Raw genomic sequence first — 21,829 nt, 5'->3', positions numbered from 1 at the left:
AAGCATTTTAAATTGTTTTTAAAAAAATCCAATTTAGCTGTTTAGAGCTGCTAAATTACTGAAATACAGTGGCAATTGTCACATTCGAAAGTTCACCTTTTAATCCGAGTACACTTTCTTACACGAAAAAAAAAAAAAGATTTAACTCAAGTAAATTTACTTGATGCTTTTTAAAGTTGAAAGTTTTCTAAACTTTGCCGCAGACATCGTAAATTCAAGGCAGGTGGCCCATATCTGGGCTTCACATAATTATATCCAATGTACAAGGTAATGCCATATATCTTTTATTAAAGACCCACCTGCTGTGAATTATGGCGGAGGATCCATGATGGGCTCTTTCATCTTTTAAATGTTCTATTAACCTTGATATGATACTGTGGTTTCTTGGGAATACAACATTTTGAATTAAAATCTGGCAACCTCTGGCAGAAAACTGAGATTAAGTCATAATTTTGTATCAATACAATATTGACAGAAACATTTTTGCCAAAGCAGCAGTTGATAACCAAACAACAAAATCAAACTGCTTCCATGGTCAATAGGGGTAGGATTGGGGTCAGAGACCAGACTTAAATCCTGTTGGGACTCAGGACTCCTTATGAACTAGCAAGATTGTGCAAAAAGAAATGGTCAAATATAACTTTCTCTCTTTTTTTACCTGTTCAAAGTCCATATTTTGCAAAGGACTAACATCTGTCTGGATTGCAGAAATTGAGTATCTAAGGTATTGACAGTCTGGGTGCTAATGATGAGAAATAAGTGTGCTCAAATGAAAGGTTGGGTTTTTCTGAAGGTTTTTAGTGTAAGCTTATATTTTTGCAATCAAAACCTTATTTACCGATGATTAATTTACACTAGACCCAATAAATCAGGTCAGCACTGCAGCAGCAATCACCAAATTGTTCACAAAAATAGGCAAACATAAGTCCTCCGTTTCAGAGTTCCTAATAAAATAAATTTTAGTCTCCCCATTATTCTCTTTTTCAGCCTAACTACAGTCCTCTTTGCCATCACTGTAGTTTTTGTAATGGAAACGGATCAGAGAAGCCCAGAAATCAAGCACCCTGAAGATCCACTCAGACTTTCAGTGCCGTCGAAAAATAGAGCACCATTTTACTGCTGGGGAAAGCCAAGCGACCTGATCCTTTCCCCCATTTTTGTTCATTCACACTCCTCCCTTTCCCTCTCCTCCAAGGTGGAATCCAATTATCTCTGGTGGTCAGGAGTTAGGCTCCTTCAAAAGCCTTAAGTGGTTGATGGAGCTGTATTTTACTGACCATTGTAGGAGTGCCAGAGGCCGTCTGCTAAGATATGATCACCCGCCAAAGTGCAAAGAAGTGTGCAAGGCATGTTCGCAGATCTCAGGGGATGGAGCAAGAGAGGGGCTGTCATATTACATCATACAGTCTGTAGGAGCTGTCGATGAATTGTCAGTGAAAAAAGACCAAGCATATCAAAAACCCAACTTGACACGTTACTGTTCTCCTCTGTGTGGCTTTATTTTTTTCCATCCTACTCACCTTTCATCTCTGCGTCTTCTTCCAAGCGTTGCATATTATCGGTCTTTATGACCGATAAAGACCGATGATGCAATGTCAAATTTAGCACTTGTTTACTCCAATGTGTCATTTAATTTGTCATCTTTATTTCTTACAACTCCTCTGTTAATGTTGTCAGTTTACAGTGACTCAGAAAAATCTTCATGGCATGTTAAAATGCCAGATTTATTTGTTTACTAGTTTTCTAAATGTGACATTAATTAAAAGAATAAATAATTACAAACTTTTTTCAACTTTAATGTCACTAATAAGAACAGTGACATTTATTGGGTTGAAGAATAACAACTGAAGAACTAAAGCAAAGTGGTTGCGTTAATATGAACACATTTAAGCTCCTGCTTTTTCAATCACCGTTTACTGTTAACACAATAGTCGTTTCTCCAGCAGGAGTCAATGAGAATAACACATCTTGGCAAATTTGTCTAAACGTTGCAAAAAATCTTCAGATTTGCCAGATTTCAAGGGCATTTATCTGACTTTAGATCATTAGGTTCCTAAAAGTTTTGAGCTGAATTGCATAGGTTGTAGGTCACATTGAAGGAAGAAAGATGCTCTGCAGTGATTTGACTTGTCATATTTTTTTTTTTTTTTTTTGCCATTTTAAAAGTGTACTGACTTTTTATACTGTCTTTGCCTGCTTAAAAAAGATGTCACAACAGACCCGCGGTGTGCTTTGTTCACAAATGGAATGAGTGAATAACATTGCAACCACCCGACCGCAACACTTAGCGTCTGCCTGCCATCTCTTGGGTGGCACATGCAGTCGTCATAGTGTCGGCGTTTTCCGCTCAGCCACGATGGATCGTCTCCAGCTCAGTAGCCTCACTAATAATCCTCCAGCATAATCTTCAATTAGAAGCGCAGCGCTAATCTCTGACAGGAATAATTGTAGCGTTTAGTGTCTTTTTGGTGTTGTTCTTAAATTTCCTGCTGCAGAGTTCATGATGGGAGCTAAAGGTCTACAGACTGACAGTAGATTGGTGGGATTTTGTTTGTTTGTTTGTTTGTTTATATTCCTTAGAGGAGGGTTCAAATGGAAAAGTAAGTAGCAAATTAATAGCTGGATTTCCTTGTTAACTGTGAGGTTATATGTTATGCTGTGTCACACAGTCTGGCTTCTTTAATTGGTTAAAGAGGAAGAAAAAATAGGCTTTAAGGGCTAAGAGACAGCTGGCTGCTATGGCTGACTGGATGGAACGAGTGCACCGTCAGTCTCGTCCTTCTTTGTTTTTTCCTGTCTCTGTCTCTGTCACTCTCGAGCCAATAACATCAATTCCCCCCACATGAAGGAGCAATAACTTGCAGTCTATTCCCTCGACTCTCCACCTCTGAAGAGATGTTCGTCGCCCGAGGAAAAGCGCTAGACTGACTAATTTGGTTTTAGCTGCACCTGGGAGTTTGTCAACATCAAACAACCGCCAAATATTCTTCTCACCATGTAATGTGGCAAATTAGCTATTACACCCCGGCTCATCCAGTTGTTTGTTGAAAAGTGTCCAAGTTCCCCTGGCATTTCAAAAGTAATAGTGCCGCGTACGTCAGAGGGTGTTAGTTTCTCTAGGTGAACCAGTGTAGTTATTTTCTGTTGCTGTCGAACCGGCCACTGGCAAAAACTGCAGTATGATCAATTTTTCTTCATTACAAATGTTTCATTAGTGTCTGTTGATAAATTCATTATCATCCATTTCATCATGTCATTACGGCTTTAATTATCATGATATTGATTTCCACCACATCCCCCATCTTTCTACATCAATATTCCCCGGCAGAATTGAATGATGCTTCATTTGCAGTTATTTGCGTGTTGGCCTTCTGCATGCTCTTAAACTGTCTAAAGCTGGAAGGGCGTGCGCTGTGCTTCGCGTAGTGAGCCGTAAATCTGCAGACCGAGTCGCCTTGCACTTGATGTATTGTGACCTTTGACTTTACCCTTTCTGTAATTAGATGGACTGGTGAGTGAGGGGGAGTTCTTGGATATCACGGAGATCAAGAGGCAGCAGGCTGAGGACTACGAATGCATCACCCACAACGGCGTGGCTCCACCTGACCAGCAGAAGGTCAGAGTCACGGTAAACTGTAAGTACCACTCTGTTTGCAGGACACAAAAGCCCAGTGGTCGTAATCCAGCTCAACCTCATGTGCATAATTATGTATTAATAATATATGTTAATGTTGTGAATGCATTAGTCTCTACACATTTTAATTTCGTTCTCTGTGGGCATTTTTCAACCTTGTATGCAACCCCCATCAGATCTGACTTGATTATTCAGTAAAATGTGGTGTGTGCTAATTATTGAATTATCTCTTGCTGATTTTAATTTTAAATTTTTTATTTTTTTTCCGCCAGACCCTCCGATGATCACAGACATGAAGAACATGCCTGCAAATCTAGGGAAGACAGCCATCTTGAGGTGTGATGCAATGGCAGTCCCACCAGCTACATTTGAGTGGTACAGAGACGATCATAGGTAAAACTACCAAAGGTTTCAGAGCAAATTGGTCAGGGTTGTTGACCATATGAAACCACTGTAAAACCTTTTAGAGTCTGCATGGATGCATTTTGATAAATACTCTTCATAACCTAATCTAAGTTTTGACACGTCTGACTTTCTGAAACATCTTTCTTGTGGTGACATTGATTCATATTTTACATCTGTTATAAAAATGTATTAACAAATATATATTTTGCTTGCACTGGAAAGGTTAGTTTTCTACCACACAAAAGATTTTGCCTGTATTCCAAAAAGGGAACTTTTTTGTCTCACATATTCAGAGCCCCTTCCTGCTCTGCGTCTCCTACGCGGCTTGTGGTAAATAGGATTTCTTATGACTTTCGCTCAATAACAGGGTACTTCTCACAGATGCAGATACATAGAGGCCAAATTTGAAAAAGACGCAGCTAAAAGTCAGCCTGTTGGCAAATTCTCCCTCTTTAGCTGAGGATCTCTGCAGCTCCTCCATTGTTACCATGGGCATACTTTTCCGATTACTGCTTTTCTTGCCCAGCCCGTCAGGACGGTCGTGTCTTGATTGTAGCTGTTTCAAAATCTTTTCATTTTGAGATGATGCACTGAACAGTACTCTGAGATGTTAAAATTGGTGCTGCTTTTCAAGATAATCCTGCTTTAAACTGCTCTACACCTTCATTTAATGGTGAAACTTGTCAGATTTATGTTTGTCAATGTCGGAAAAATGCTAAGAGGCTTCAGTTCAATTGATAATGTATAGCTACAATGTTTATGCAACCATATTACACTGCAGTAAGACAGCACCAATGTGTTTGAATAGTTTTCTTCAATGGCCTTTTGCAACACTTGTCTTTTGGGCCTAGTTTTTGTCTTTACAAGAGAGTCACTAAATATGTCAGCAAATTCTTCCCTTAAGGAATTGTGGCTAAAATAGTGTAGAAACAAGCTGGTGACACATAGAGCCTTAATAGGGTGAACGCTCAGAAAAAATAAAGTTTGTTTGTGATGCTGCCAGGATATAATGTATTCCATCTTAACTCAATATCTAAATGCAAATAAGCCATTATGGATTTCTGTGAAACATCTTTTAGGCATCGAATTTCTCAGAGAGTTAGAATGATGGGTTCAGGAGCCTCAACAGTTCCCTGCTTAATGATGACAGAAAAAGTGACATAGAAAAATGTGAGTGCATTGTTTACTCTGATTGAGAGGCAGGAAGACAGTAAATTAGATATGCACAGTTAAAGGAGTTATATGAGTTGCTACAAGACTATAGACTTCATTAACTTTGAGTAATAGTCTAATTTCTACTAGATACGTGTTGATTCTGATGAGAATTAGTTGTTTTTGATAAAACCACCGAGTTGGTAATTGAAAGGAATGCTTATCCGTATAATTCAACCTAAACTTTGGTGGACTGAGATGTCAAGCTGACCCAGCACTGGTTTGGTGACCTTGTAAGTAAACAGGATTTTGAGAGGCTCAGTTTGAAAGTTAAGCTTGAGAAGAAATTTGTATTCATGATGTGAGATATTTGGCAAAACTGTAGCATTTATATAAAACTTGAGTATCAAGAAGGTCTAAAAGCTTAGTAGTTCTGTTTTTTTTTGTTTGTTTGTTTTATTTTTGTGTTGTTGTTTTTTGTTTTGTTTTGTTGTTTTTTTTGACTCAAGCTGTGTGGTTTCTCTCAGAAAAACATCCCTGAACCTTATTTCATGTAATAGATTAAGATAAAATAGCATAGAACAATTAGTCAAGATAAATGAATATGTTGCCTTCAAAAAATCAGTGTATTTGTGGTGTGTTCAGCCTGGAAGTCCTGGTTAAAGTTTGCCGGAAGCTGCCTAAGGCCCATAGTAAAGCTGGAGCAAGGTGTTCCTCTTGGTGTGTGGCAGGGACATAACACAGCATGTCATCCTGAATGAACCACCCTCACAGTGTAACACAGTGGTGGGAGCATCATGCTGTGGAGATGTTTTTCTTAACCAAGGTCAGGAAAGCTGGTTTGTGTAATAAAACATCTTGCTTTATTGTTTGCCAGTGTTAAATGGGAAAAAAAAAAAAAAAAAAACTTCTTCTTAGCTTGTATTGCTAAAAAAAAAAAAAAAATATATATATATATATATATATATATATATATATATATATATATATATATATGCCTGATAATGTAGTAGAACAATTTGTAAATCCTCTGAGTTAAGACTTGCAACAAGTTTTGATGTTATTCTGAGATCCAACCTTTGACTTTAGGGGCAAAATGAACCACAGTGTGTTTTGCTTTCGGCGCTTGTTCTTGGCTCACTTCTGAGTCGGTTCTGAAAATACTCTCCCCTGCACTTCACCTCTGAGTGTTATTTGTCTGAAGCAAAGAATAATATGCTTAAGCTACTCATCCTTATTTGTGCTTATTAGTTCCAAGTTACATCTAATTTGCTTCAAATTGAACTTGTAAACAGTCGATAACAAAACCTCCCATGAGTGGCTCTTTTCAAAATGGGTAAGAAAAGAAAATTTGCCATTCAGCGGAGGCAAAGCTTTTCATAAATCAGGAAATTGCAATCTATCTAAACCTGGTCATATTTACAGTCGCACCGGTAAAAAAAAACAACCAGAACTATGACCAACAAGACTGGACAAGAACATAATACACAGTAGAACTAGACAAGATTAAAAACTGCTGTAATGGAGAAAATAATAACGAATATTACAATTCTTTTTTTCTTTTATTCTCATCTGTGTATCCCACTTTGTTGAACTTTTAGCATTTTGAATGATTTGTCATTTGTGTCCGGTGCTATGAGATTCTGTCCAACTGGCTGTATATTAGTTATTCCACTCTAAACACTCCTCTGTTATGGGAAAATTGGAATGTGTTGGCAATGTATTCGCACTATATGTTCTGTAGCCTTAACAAGGAGAATGGGCAGCAAAAGTCTTGATTGTCACAGCCGTTTACCTTCAGCAACCTTAAACATACTGTTGTTCTATCATATTCAGTAGAATGAAATGAAACAACAGACATAAACATGTGTGATTTGGTATCTGTTGAACAATTATGCGCTAATAGAAATTTAGCTTTCGTTTGAAAATGCAGTATAATAGACTTTTTACAAAGCATTTGTTGTTTAAACACAGTGAGAGTTCAAATGTTGTTACAAAGTAAGATAATTATTAGAGACTATGCTGCAAAACTGTCAAATAACAGAGTAATGTATTCTTCTCGGCAGACTGAGTCAGGCGGTGTGATATTATGCTGGGTTTTCTTTCCGTTTCTCTAAAAAGGACTCAGTCGTTCTGTTTTTTTTTTTTTTTCCTTTTCTTGTCTTTGCTTTTGCACACACAACCCAGGCCAGTAGAGAATGACAACACCTTACGGATCAAAAACGAGAAGACGCGCTCGCTGTTGCTGTTTACCAATGTGACAGAGAAACATTTTGGCAACTACACTTGCTTCGCCTCAAACCGTCTGGGTTCCTCCAACGCCAGTATGCTGCTGTTTCGTAAGTTATCACACACGTCTCACAAACCTAGGTGTGCAAGCGCATCGATTTTTTATTACCTTTTTTTTTTTTTTTTTGCCAAATATGTTCACATTTATCTTTTGTGACTATCCGGAGTTAGACAGGACTGTCTGCTGCAAAAATATTCCAAATCTGTTTTTGCTCTGCACACTGCACAGCCTTCACTGAGCCTTTACACTCCCTCCTTCTTCCCATTTATGTTATTCTCCGCCCCATTAAAGCTTTGCTTGCCTATATTACAGCCTCTTTCTCTTTTTGTGCGCTCACGCTCTTCCCTACCATCGCTCGTCTGTTCGCACACCCGCCTGTACACGCAGACTGTCGCTCTGTTCTGTCCTGTTACCCGAGAAGTTGTCATTTCTCTCAGAGCCCGATTCACATTAACCGTCCCCAATGAGCGATTTCCTACCCTTCCATTTCCCATCACCCTCCCTTTAGTGCGCTTGGCATTACCATCTTAAGTGAGTCCTTCATCTATCCCTTTTCTTCTTCCATTCCTTTCCCCATTATCTCGTCCAGTCTCCCTTCAATGACTCACTCCTCTGCCAGACCCATACATCTTTCTGCTCTCTTTTTCACCGCCACAGTCACTTCTGTCAGCCTATCTCTCCATCATCTGTCCTTCTGCCTCCTTTTTCTTTCCTAATCTTCTCCTGCTATCATTAGAACACAACAAACCCACTTCTTTCCTCAACCAGCAATGGACCATAATCTGAATCCTTTTGTGTGTTTTTTTTTTGTTCACATTCAGAGCCTCACTGTCTCTACCTCACCTGACTTAATTTGTCTGCTACTATACCTCTTTGTTCACCATTTTAAAGGTACCAAATGCAATATTTCAACACCAGCAACCCCTCAATCATGTCAAAATTGGCACATTATTGTAATTGCTCTCTCTGCCGATGAGTCCATTACATAGACCATTGGCAGTCACTGCTTGCTTTCACGTTACACTCGAACACTACAGCATAAATCGCCTGCTTTTATCTCTGTAAACTGTAAAACAAGCGACAATATGAATACAAAGGGTTAATTAAGGGTTTGCAGTTTAGCCCTTTAAGTGCTATCCATATCTCTGGTTAAAAAAAAACATGTTACTGCTTACTAGTGACATAAGAAATAATGACTTGCTTTTCTAGAGAAATACACCTACTGAAGAGTGGCTTTGTGTGAAGACTGTTAGGGTTACAACAGATCCTTCATCTTAAGCCACAGACACAGAGACCAAAATATTTGTTTGTGAGATGTAATTTATTTTGTCTGCTCTGTTTTAACTTTAGCTACTCTCAGTACTTAGTACTTTTTAATGCTTGCTTAGTTATCTTAGACACCTCCTAAACATTCATTTTCTCAATTATTTCTTGAAAAGTTTAAATGAATAAAGATGAGAGTATTGCCGCTTAAATAACAGCACCAACATCAGTGTGTTTGTTAAAACTCAAGGCTTCCTTTACCTACACGTAGCCATAGTCTGGTTATCAACATCAGGATTTCCAAAATGCAAAATTTGCCTGTCTGTGAATTTAAAGTTTTCTTAGAGAATACACCAGAGAAAGTGCAGGAATGTCCAGACTTTTCTCAGGCTGTAAGGAGCATAGAGTATAGTCCTGGGTACATCCTGAAAAAAACAGGATGAGAAATGTTCTACCTTCAACACTCACTCACTACCAGTCTAATTTTCAAAAAGTAGATATTGCTCCAACTAAAAATCTGCCTTTATAAAAATAATTGGTAGAAGAAGGAGAGTCGACAGATCAAGTGCCTTCCTAATAAAGGCACTGTAATTGAAGTGATTCACTTTATAAGTGTTGCTTTTATGTCTTTTATGTAATGACTGGGTGTATGTACACAGGGCTGTGTCTCTATGGATGCACTCAACATTATTATTTTGGGAGAGATCTCTGATCTGTTGGATGATTTTCAAACATACCACAATATGTTGCACCCTCCTGCCAAAACAGGTCACAATGACAAAAATTAAACATGCTAAGTTGAAGCACTCGGGTAAGAAAACTAATACAAATATAATACAAACCTAAATAATAATCATGATTATGTTATAAAATAAAATGTTTTAATGAGTTTCGAAACCATAACACAAATTATCTCTTCCCAAGACAACTACTGAATAAACAAGCACATGAACAGAAAATAACAGTATTTAGGCTGCTACATACCAATATTTTAATGTTAAATTAGTAAAACAAAAACAAACTTTTAAGAATACTACTAGTCTTGGATTCATTAAAGAGTCGTACTCTATACCACTCAAACTCTTCTAGAGTATCTTCAATTGGTCACTGTTTTCTTGACAATGAGAAATGACTGTCAAGTACAATAAACATACACAACAACAATATAAAATAATAAACAATTATATTAGCCCATGCATTCTTTTACTGATGGATAACTTTGATATATGTTATTTTAACTTTAAAGAAGTTTACAATTACACCAAGCCAATATCATCAAGAAAATAAGTTCAGCTGGGTGATCAGCTTTGCAGTTTTTCTTTCCTCCTACTGAGCAAACCAGCAAAACAGTTTTTCAGTGGTCAGCTGCTTGTTTTTTTTGTTTGTTTGTTTGTTTGTTTTTTGGTGGTGTTTTTGCTCTATGTCAGAATCTGACTCAGCATTGATCACATACTGTGAACTAGGGACACTGCCATCATTAATCTCTTCTGAGCTGAAATGAAAATCATTTCTGCATTAGATTGTGTGCAATGCATTTAATTACTGAACACTTCTGAGCAGGATAGAATCGGCTCGCTTACCCAAATGATAATCGGTGACCTAAATTGACACCCAATTATTAAAGAAAGGAAGTTTGAACAGTTAAGATCCACTTATTAATCTGACAAAAGATCAAATGGACTGTTAAAATTTCAACACAACTAGTTTTTGTTTTTGTTTTGTTTTTTTGGCACAGTGATATAAATAAACATCAGTTGTTGATTGGATGTTAATTTATTCTGAATCACACAGTGACATACATTCACAAGGAAATAGATGAACAGAATCAGATTTAGCTGCTGGCTAACATTTAGCTGTCTCCAAGGCTTACTTTCACATAACATGTTAGTGTCCCAATTTATGAGTAAAATCACTCATAAAAGGAGGATACAAAATCAGGATTTAGTTGTAAGTTTAATAATACAGACTGAAAAATATGTAGACAAGCCTCATGTTTAGAAAAAATGAGACATATGACAAATTACAGTACACCAAGAAGAGTTCAGGATATTTAAGTCTGTCAGATGTTCATTTTGGGCAACCAGACTAAGATTGACAGGGTAAAGTATAAGAAACTTTGATTAAAATTGTTTATGTTCTGTTAGCTTTTTGTATTGAAAATCACTCTTGGATGCCATTTCTCTTCAGTTACTTCAGTAATACTGATGAATGATGAACACTGACATAAAAGGGGACCTATTACATTTTTTGGCCTCTGGAAAATTACCCATTTCAAAATCCTCTTAATTGTTGAGTCACAACTGACTGATCTTATGCTGTTTCCTAGAAATCCCAGCTGAGCCCAGCCTGTTAACTAAGTGGAGCTCGAGCATGTTTGCTCAGCTGGTTTTACCGCTGTGTGCTGTACAATGACTGCTGGAAAAGACAAGTGTTTTGTCTGGCAAGAGCCTCAGAATCAGCTCATTCTGAAAGGAGCTCAGACCAGACTGAAATCTCATTATCTAAGAATTATTTTGTGTAAAAACTGTAACATATTTTGTATAGACTTACCCTAACCCGTTCAAGAAAGAATCAAGGTCATCTTTAATTTAGACAAGTACGGTTAAAGTGTTCTTTAGAAGTCGATCTTTGTTTCTGAGAAGGCTCATCACTGTGCCATATTTCCTCCTGGTTGTTGATAACAGCACACGCTGACATTCGACAGAGTGATCAGAGACTTTAGATTAATGTGTTGCTTTTTGAGATCTTCAGCTTCCTTTGTGTTGTCAGACACGTTCTATTTATTAAGCATTCTATCTATATTACAAAGCAGTCAGTATTCTGGTCTTGGTGGCCAGATTTAAACTTTAAACTCCTACAAAGGTTGTCAACAGCTAATTCATGATTGAATTATGCATATTCTCATAGTGCCAGGATGGCTTGGATACATTTCTCCCTCCAATAAAAAAAAGTATTTTTGAAAAGAGCTTTTTTTTGTATTTACTCTGGTGGTCTTTGTCTGATGTGGCACTGTTATGGACACGGTGTAACAACGCCTCAGTGGGATAACTAAAATTGCCACAGAGCAATCAATGTCGTTATTTTTTGACAGATGTCGAATGAATGTTGCTTGATGAGTCAAAATGACAAGCCTCATACATGCGTTCATGACGTGGGATTCAGCATGTCACCTTTTTCATCTCATGTGTCTAACAGAGATGCATCAAAGGTGAAATTAATGACTGCCATGCCTTATCATGGTTATGAAATGTCATGTAGTAAAGCAACATGTAAAAATTATTAGGACATTGGTGTTGAGCTTTTTATGAGAGGTTTTTGCTGTGGAACCTGCACTTGACAACATATAGAATAAAATGTATGCAAACTAGCCAGTTGTAGTCAAACAGGATAGAAATATTAATTTATTTTTACATTGCAAGTGCATGAAAATTCTTAGGCTTAATTGGCAGGTTTCAGCCAGCGACACATCCAGAGAGCATACTGGGTACCTGGTTTTATCATTTAATAAATCAGCACACAGTCAACAGCCAGAAAAATATGTTTTTGCCATAAATCAGATTACAAATCGATATGAATTTAGTCATGTGTGGGAAAAATCTCAGAATCTAGATGTAAATTGTGATGGATGTCAGAGCTACTGATCTTCAGGAACTCATGTTGTAAGTGACAGTATATTTACCTCTTTTTTTTTCTATCTCCCTGACCCGTCTCCCGGCTCTCTTTTCCAATCTCCTATTTCTCTATCCAGGACCAGGAGCCCTCCAGGGGCGAGGAGCTGCTGGTTTACATGCAGGGATGAGTGCCGGCCTGTGCGTTTGGGTTTCCCTCTCTGCTGTTCTTCTGGTGAAAGTGTGAAGCCCTGTTTGCTGGAATCATCCTCAAACACCAAACCCCATTTCTTCCTCTGCTCCCTCTGTCTCACTCTCTCCCCTCTCTCAAAGGAAGGAAAACAGAAATGAAATTCTTTAATTACGAACCCATCACTGTGAACAAAAAGAATATGCATTATTTCAGGAGCCATTGAATCACTGCATCAAACACGACTACTCCCTGGAAACCCCCTCCCCTGAACCCCTCCGTCCAGTTATGAATTCAACTTAGTCACAATATCTCTTTCTTCTGTTTCTCTGTCACGCATACGATTTGTCCTTTTCGCCTTGCAGACTTGTCTGACTTGGTACTTCCCCTCTCCGCCTTTTGCTTTCCCCCCCATGACTCCCGCTGAGGTGAAGCTGATAGAAAGTGTATATTAACGATGACGGCGACAAACGAGAAAATAGATAATCTAACAACTGTACGGTCATTTATGTAATATAAAACACAGACTATTGACTGACCTACAATGTTTGCCTTATGGAAATAATACATGAAATCACAATATTTTGGTGGGTATTTATGGAAATGATAGTTATAATGTGATACTGGCTGTCATGTGAAGTTTCACCCTATGATCACACACTTAAACCAAGTGGAGACACATGTATGTTTTTTTTTTTATTATTATTATTATTATTTTGTTTTATTATTATTATTATTATTATTTTACCAGTGTAGCAGTAAAGCTGCTATGAATGATGTCAAAATGTATTAAAAAAAGGATGGGTGGTGATGGCGCCAGTCCCCTTTATGTAATTTGGGGAGGTTTATACTAAGTTTTCGCATGTAGCCCTCACTACCCAGACCTTTTTAAGTCCCTCTGCCCTCCTCCTTGCCTCTCTGTTTAAAGTGCTTTGTCTAGTTGCCCTTCATATTGCTAGTGTTCTCAGCTGTGCGTCGATCCTACCAACCATCGTCACCTGCTTTTCATCCCTCCACTGTAAATATACGCAGCCCAGAGGCCATGCTGGTGGCTTCAGGTCGCCTCCATAAGATCTTCAGTAAGCCTCTGCTACACGCAAGTCTTCTGAAGCAGCAAGAGACTGTCTATTGACAAATAATATCTTCTGTTTCAAAGCTATTGCTGCTCCATCCTCTTTGTCGCTTGTTGATAGCATGTACTGGTTAGAGATGTTCCTGTTGTGAGTCCATTCGCCCTCGCTCCCTCCCTGCACTGTGTCTGTTTTTTCTCTGCAAGGTTACCTGCTTTTACTGCTTTTACTTTTTTGGTGTTAATACTACTACTACTACTGATGATGATAATGACGATGATGATGTTAATAAGTATTTGAATAACTATGAATAGTAATTCCATGTAAGGAGAGGAAAAAAAATGAACAAAATACGATGGCAATGAGTTGTGCGTGGGGAGGGGGAAAAAAAGAAACGTTTTCTACTTTGCTCGCACACGTCGAACAACTTCAATGAAGATAAAAGAATAAAAAAAACGGAACAAAAAAAAAAAGTTGTAAAGTTTTTGAAGTGATGTGGTCTATTTTGCCATGGCAAGCTTTTTAAAATCACATTTGAAACAGTTCGAGGGGGTCATTTCGATCGGGTCCTGAAGCGGTGGCTGGTGATGTAATTTATAATTTGTAACAGTTTATGTATTTGACTCTTTCTGTCATGCTTTTAACTGCATCAAACACACATTTACACCACATCTGTCCGCTTGTCATGGTGTGTCCTCTGCCGACCATCTAGATAAATGATTTGGATCCATGTCGGTCTCTGGCTGTGGCTGTAAGTCAGTTCTTGTTCTGCCAGACCACAGGGAGATAAAGATGTAATTAGCCATTACCTGTGGCTGGCTGAGCGAAGGAGCCCGAGATCCACCTGTCCTTTCCGCCGCTCAGTTATGGCCCCCATAAATCAAGCTCAATCCTACCACTGACAGGAATCCTCTTCAAGGACAAATCTCACCTTGGTGCACCACTACTCCCTCTGGTGTGTGTACCTGTGACAAAAAAAAACCCTGTACAGCACAAACAGCGAGAGGAAATCCTGTATTTCGTGATGCCTGCACCCATTTCTTGTGTTCAGCTCACACTCAGAGACTATATGCAAATTTGCCATAGCAAGTGCGCACCAAGGGATGAGTCTACCCCAGCTGAACCCTGACTACTACAACATGACAGGGGAATTACTCAATACTGAATCAAATGTGTGAATGTGTTTTTTTGTTTGTTTATTTTTGTTGTTTCTTTTTCAAATCAGCAATAACCCCTAATTTTACTGTGCAAGAGATTTCCATCATGGTCAAATCTGTGGTGTAATATCTGGAATGATCTGCCATTAACAAGCTCTATCAAAAGTCTGTTGTTGTACTTTTACTGTGTACTTTCCTCGGAAATGATTGTGAAGCTCTGTTTAAATGGCCCTTAATCTAGGACACTATATGTCGTTTCCTCTGCGATGTATTTGGGTGTTAAAGAACACATATTGTGCATGCAACTACTTGCTCCCAAAACAATGATGGATTCCATTTCAAGCACAATAACAGGTCATTTGGTCTGTGGAACATTTATTGCCAATATTTTTAAACTCTTACTGTCTTTTAGAAGATTTTTATTTTTTTTTTCACACTCACTTACTGTCCTGCGTCGGCTTCCCACTGAGGGTTATCGGTGGCCCATAACATCTGTCTGTACATAATCTGTTGTTGATAAAGATAAAAAGAAGATAAAAAAAAAACCTGTGGACAAGAAAACAACATACTGTCATGTTTGTCAGCGTGTGTTTGAAAATAGCATGTCTGTATTTGTGAATGGGTGGATTTTGAAAAAAAAAAAGAAAAAAAACTACCAAATTTTGTCTGTTATGTTCGAGTTTAATGGTGGAAAGTCTGAAAAGAGTAGAGGTTTAAAACTGAATCTGAGCATTTCAATGTTTGACACATTTCACCATAATACACTTTTATATGATATTAGGTTTTACAATATCATACTTGAATTACTTTAGATTTCATACATTTTCCAGGGCTCATTGATTCAGCTAAATATGTATTGCTATTCTTCAAGATGTTTTAGTAGTTTTATCATCATTCAACTGATTAGATTGAATTTAGGAAGAAAGAGTTATTAGAGGGCGATATCTTGCAGGAGTGACATTTAGCGTCATGCTAACAGCATGCTTATGGGTGTTTTGATATATTTGAGTCCGCTAGTTTGGATTTTAAACAGAAAATAATGAACACTTTAGTTTGTAGAAGCAGAGAATATGGGTCCTATCCATATTTTTTCCCTTGCAAAACAAATTTAATATCAGTTCATTTAAAAATGCTTCTCTATAAACCTCCACACATTTACTGTTGTGTATTTTTAAACAGAACTCTTATTTTTTGCACTGAAGATCAAGGTTTGCAGGCCGTTTCAATGCTACCTGGGTTTGGTATCACACTAAGATCTCCCAGTAAAAAACTTTCTGAATGTTGTAGTTTGGTAAAACTGGAATTAAATCAAGGGAACAACTACAATCAAAGGCTGTTTTGACATATCTCAGCTTGCTAGTTTGGATTTTTCCAGCCCTCCATGAAGGTAGTCATTATCTTGCAGCAGAGTTCTCTGGATGGTATTTCAGCGAAGACTTGGAGAATCATGTAGTGCCAACAGCAGGCGCTAACAACTTGTCAGAGCAGTACTGGTTCTAAAGGAACAATTTAAATCTCAAACATTTTATGACAGCTAAATGTCATTCTTTATACCTTTACACTCCTGACATTTTTATTTGATTTAGTTATTTGCACAAGATCATTTGTAAGTTCCCCTCTTAGTCAAAATGTTTTAAATGTGTTAAGAGTGCTTCACCTTACAAAGTAGCTAAAGGTAAAGTGATAAAGTATCAAAATCAGTAGTCGAACCACTGTAAGGCTTGATTTTATACCAGAGTCATAAAAACTCTGGAAATGGAGTTGCTTTGCCAGCGGTCCATGCTAAATGTCCTATCCCACGCCCAAAAATGGAAAGCATAAAGCTAATTACTCTGCTTTGGATCTTGCCGCTCTTGCTTATTACTGCCAAGCAAGTGTTGTTTTTTTGTTTTTTTTTACTATTTCCACAAAATACTAATTGCTCAAACTCTCTTCATCTAATCCAGTTTCAGATAAAATTGAAACTACCACACTCCTTAAACACCTGCTTCACTTGGTTTTGCCACTCCTTCTATTAGAGATCCTCGTTTCCTCATTGCTAACCCCCTATTTAATGTTTATGATCAACTGCTGAGCAACAGGTTGATAACGACAGGCCTCTCTGAAGCATTTTGTCAATGTAATTATATATACCCAAGCGCATATCTTTGCTCACAGCCGTACATGATTCACACTCTTATTATGACATAAAGGCTGCAAAGAGGGTTGTCAAGCTGGTAGAAGATCCCCGGGGTGTAAAATTTAAGGGTAGATGAAGTTCCTGCTGAGGGAGCAACCAGCCGGATGGTCCCATGGGATGATATCCTGACAATGCAAATCCAAAAGTTCATAGCTGGAGAGAGATGCAATGACACTCACCAGACAGTGAACCCTTCATTGAGAGAAGGAAGACAGACTGGCACTCAAATTGCATTTCCAAACTTGAGCGTTGTGGTCCCCCACTCCCCTAGGGGAAGGTGTAGCACATTCTATTTATGCTTGCACCATGTAATATGAACATCATTAACATAGCCTTGATCACAAATGCAGTCTGGCCTATTTCCAGTGTGTAAATAACACTCCAACTGGGGTGCAATGCGTTTACAGTGATATAAACAAGACAATTCTTCAGCCCCTAATTACATTCGGCGTACCCTGATGAGAAAGTGTTGATTGGCTCCTGTAGCTGAAGGTTATGATGATCTATTTCCAGAGTCATTCTTAATAAGGTGCCATGTTGTTTGGAGCTCACAAAACTTCAGCTGTTTGTGGCATTGCGGTGCACTTTAACAGCTGCATTTGTTTCACAATTGTTTCGTGTAAATGCTTGGTCAAAGAATATTAAATGAATAGATTTATTGGATCTTTATTTATGTTTAGCATATCATTAACGTTGCATGAAAGAGGATTGTAAAATATTCAGAGGAGTGCGCTTTTAGAAAAGGATAGCATATTTAAACGCTTAATGGTGCAAGTAAAAGCACTGTAGTAAAATAATAAATATAACTGTTGAAAAGTAAATCTCATAGTTAGAACAACATGGATATATCCCGTAATTCAACACGTGGTAGTGGGCTTACAGCATAGCCCCTCTTTACAGCAGGTTTGCTGCTCAAAGCAAATCCTGGAATAGACTTTCAATCCTCAACACAATAGTTAATCAATATATTTGACTGAACAGCTTTGAAATAGAGCAATATCTCCCCAGCCTCAGAAACTGGATTGATCAAGTGTCCATAGCCCAGCCTTAGAGCAGAGAGCATTATTCATCATGCCTGATACAAGACACCCCTAATTGCACATCGATTTTAGGCCCTTCTCTGAAACTATTTGGGCAAGCTGTAATGTCAGCTTGGTAAACTCTGTACTCAGGAGCATGAGCCAGATCCAGGGAAATAAGGAATTAATAATCAGTTTTCCATTTCAAGTAAATGCAGTCTTGTATTTGTACTGCTTGTTTTGGTACACAGCCTCCCTTATAACGTTGCATGTGCAATTTAATTCCAGAGCAACTGCAACACAGACTTAAATTTAGCTATTATGTCAATATAGGGATGACATCCACAAGAACAATAAATTGTGTGTAACAGATTAGTTTCATTTGTGAGCTACAGCATGGTCTCACAGCAACTAGAGGCAGTATACCAAAAGGATATGCTACACCAGAGTGATAATTGCATATGAATCAATATCATTATTCCAAATCCCCTGCTCATGTCCTGTACTGCAAAGCACGCCTAATTCCCATATATTATCCCAATCATCCATTGTTTACCAGCTATCCGGAGGCCCATTCCGCTCTCGTGGGCAAAGTCAGTGTTGCAAGTTTATTAAGACGCAATATAGTTTCATTACTGCAGCTAACGTGTGCCCCCGTATGCTGCCTGTTGGGTGTCAATAAGGCGAGGAAAAAGCTGCGATGGGTTGATAGATGGACATATAGGCAGAGATTCCTCTCTTAACAAAGACTTCGGGCCACAGAGCAGAAGCATTGGTCTAATTAACAGCATGCCACAGTCCGCCAGCTGGGCAACAGCAACATTCAGGCAGGCAAAAGCAGGAATCTCGCCCACCACGTCTTTCTACTCATTAAGTCGCCCACCTCGCATCTCCAACACAGAGAGAGCACCATTACTTGGCCTCTGTGAATAACCGTCCTACGCGTTGCATTTTCCTTGTCAATCAACCGATGAGTAAATATTGGTTGCAGCGCCAAGGACTGACAGGGAGAAAAAAGAAAAGGTGGATGTTTTTTTTTTTTTCACAACTCACAGTCACAACTGGTATTTTTGTGCTGATTAATATTGCAGTCATGTTACAGAAAGGCAGTTATGTTGCAAACCAAGGTAAGCTGAAGTCACAGCTGCAGGGTAAAATGCTGGAATCTGGGATACATGAGAAGATAGTAAGAGGGCCGTGTGCCTCCGGACGGAAATTACTGCCTTTGAATAGAAAGAGGAAAATGTCGCATTTGAAATCTGATAACAAATTTTACTTGAGGACTGCTGCTGTGTATAATTGCTGGAATAAGCTGACTTAATGTTGAATGTAAAAACCCATCTCTCCATGTTTCTCTTTTTTACCATCTGAATTTGTTTTTTGTGCAGATGATCTGAGAAAATACTCCCCCACCCCTCTTTTCTACAGGTTTGCCCACCTTTTTTGCATTTTTTTTTAGAGATGCATTGTGTATAAACTAGCACAAGGACTGCAGTGATGCATGTTAAAGTGTGCATTATCCATTAGTAATTCCAAGGGCCTTGTATCTGAGCAGTATGTGTGCATCTGTGTGCTTGTGTTCCCTCTAAGCTCCACTGGGCAGGTTGTTTCATTCGTAACATACACCTGGATTGCAGGTTCTTATTACATTCCTAAAGATGTTATCAATGTAAACACACAAGACAAAATGAAAGGAGCAAAATGTTTGTTTTCCCATCTTGAGAGTTGTTGTTCTGTGCTGTAAAGTGATGATTGTATTATTTTATTATTATTATTTGGCTGCAAATCCTGTCTTTTTTTTTTTACTTTTATTTCATTGCTGTTGGTGTTTATTCCTTTTTTTTTTTTTTTTTTTTTTCAAAATCCACAAAGTGGAAAATGATATCAAGTGGAGGGAGACAAAAAATAAAACGGTTTTGTTTTTAACAACACCTATTTTGTGTGGTTTGTTGCTGGATATGGGGCAGTGCAAGAGAATCAAAATGAGAAAATGAGGTGAGGTCAGCTTGTTGCTTCACCTTGGTTTTGGCTTCCTATTGTTTTAAAAGGTCCTTGCTTCTGTAGTGTTAATGCATTTTTTTTTTTTTTTTTTGGGTTTTGTTTTGTTTTTTTGCCTACATGAGCATCTGACATATCTGTTTAAACAATACTCTTTAATTTTAGGCTCACATCAAATTGATAACCAACAGCCACGCACTGTTTTGAGATAATTGATTGACACAATGTGCTGTCATTATTCATTTTTGATGAGAAAATTATGGCTGTCGCTTCATGTTTGGTGTTAATTTCACAATGGTTTCTCCTCACAAGATGATTTTGCAGCCAAAAAAAAAACATCCCTAAGGACAAACATTGATGTGCTCTCATCAACAACTTCTGCATATTTAATCTAAGAAGATTATATAGGTAGACAATCACTGTGTGCGCAAATTTGGCTCAGTTAATCAGGAAAGCACAGAAACATTACTACACATTTTGTGTAAACACAAAGTATTTTTCACCAAATTAACTTTTTCACATCTTGTAAACTGAAAACATGTGTCAAAAACATAATTGGGAGGTGGAGAAAAAGGTTAATCTTATCTTTAAGAAAAGTTTTATCTTTGAAGGGGAAAAAAATCTTTAAAATGTGATAGATTTGTGTTTAGCTCTCGTGAGCTGATTAGACGCTCCAAGTGTTTTTGGGTCTCTACCAGGTTTCGGCATCTAGATGCTTAACATTTTACCTGTTTTTGTTTCCAAAATAGTTCAGGATCAGTCACACTGCATGTAGTATGTTATCCATCTACATTTTCAGGAGTGGTTTTACTTTTTGTTTAGGTTTGGATTTTGGCTATTTTATGTGATGAATTTAATCTGGTGTTCTGCCTAAAGGTTACTCCCCACCCCAATCTCAAGACTATGAAGTTTGTTTCTCACACATTACATCTACAAGCCCCTTTCATTAAACAGCATAGCTGTTTTTAAAGCAATAATATCAGCTCATCTCTGAGAGCTTGGTGGGAATATCTCAAAATAATTAGATGTTCAACTCTTCCGTGCAGACAAACACCCATTTGGAACAAGCTTTTTAACACTTAGTGAAGTGGTAAATTATTTAAAGAACAGATGGAAAAGATTCTGTAGCCTTTTTAATGATTCATGTTACATTGATAAAAATAATTAGTTTGAATTTGCAACAAAAATCTATTGTCCTGTCCAAATTTAAGAGTGACAAAGTGGGCACAGAACTTTCTACTTTTCTACTTTGTTTAATATAACCATATTGGTTTATAACAAACAAAATCACTTAAAAAAAAAAAAAAAAACTAGGTATTTCTGTCGAAGTTACCAATGGCACACTCAAACCTCAGTTTAAATATGATCATAATGACCTAACTTTATGTGCAAACTCAGATATGCATTTTGCAGAGATCATTTATCATCAAATCAAATTTGCTCATTAGGTTATTTACCGCATGAAAAAATTTCAGTGTACATTTAATTGAGTATGTGCATGTGCAGAGCGTGCTTGTGAACTTTCTAAGGTCATTCAGACATTATGCCTGGTTTACTACTAACATTATTAACAGTTATACTATTTTCTAATTTTCAGTTTCACTATTTTTGGTATTTTTGTGACAAGTCCTTCTTGTCACTTTCAGAATAAAGGGTCGTCCTCTTTAAATCAATGTAAAAAATTAAGAGTTTTCATGGACAATCATATCCTTCTGTTAAGCAAATCAAGTCCTAGCAGACAGCCTATTGTTGAACTTGAAAGTAATTTACTGATGTTATTTTTCCTCAGATGACAGAGATTTAGGTTTTACTGTAGCTTGTGAGAGCACAACATGTATTTAATGCTGTTGCACAAGTAAAAACT

General features: G+C 37.8%; 1 protein-coding gene across 1 annotated transcript in view; it reads left to right on the top strand.

Moving 5' to 3' along the window:
* The window catches only part of iglon5 (IgLON family member 5), a 145,860-nt gene extending 125,962 nt beyond the window's left edge, over nt 1–19,898 (top strand). The window contains exons 5-8 of the mRNA XM_014984832.2: nt 3,504–3,635; nt 3,907–4,027; nt 7,379–7,530; nt 12,493–19,898. Coding sequence (XP_014840318.1) covers nt 3,504–3,635; nt 3,907–4,027; nt 7,379–7,530; nt 12,493–12,599 — 512 coding nt within the window. The 3' untranslated portion in view covers nt 12,600–19,898. The remainder of the gene's footprint in view (nt 1–3,503; nt 3,636–3,906; nt 4,028–7,378; nt 7,531–12,492) is intronic.
* Nucleotides 19,899–21,829: the final 1,931 nt, after the last annotated feature.

Source organism: Poecilia mexicana, unplaced genomic scaffold (genome assembly GCF_051168715.1).
Source record: "Poecilia mexicana isolate PSO_F unplaced genomic scaffold, ASM5116871v1 scaffold_16, whole genome shotgun sequence".
Lineage (NCBI taxonomy): Eukaryota > Metazoa > Chordata > Actinopteri > Cyprinodontiformes > Poeciliidae > Poecilia > Poecilia mexicana.
Note: the sequence above shows the minus strand (reverse complement) of the source record. Positions and strands in the feature narration are given on the sequence as shown.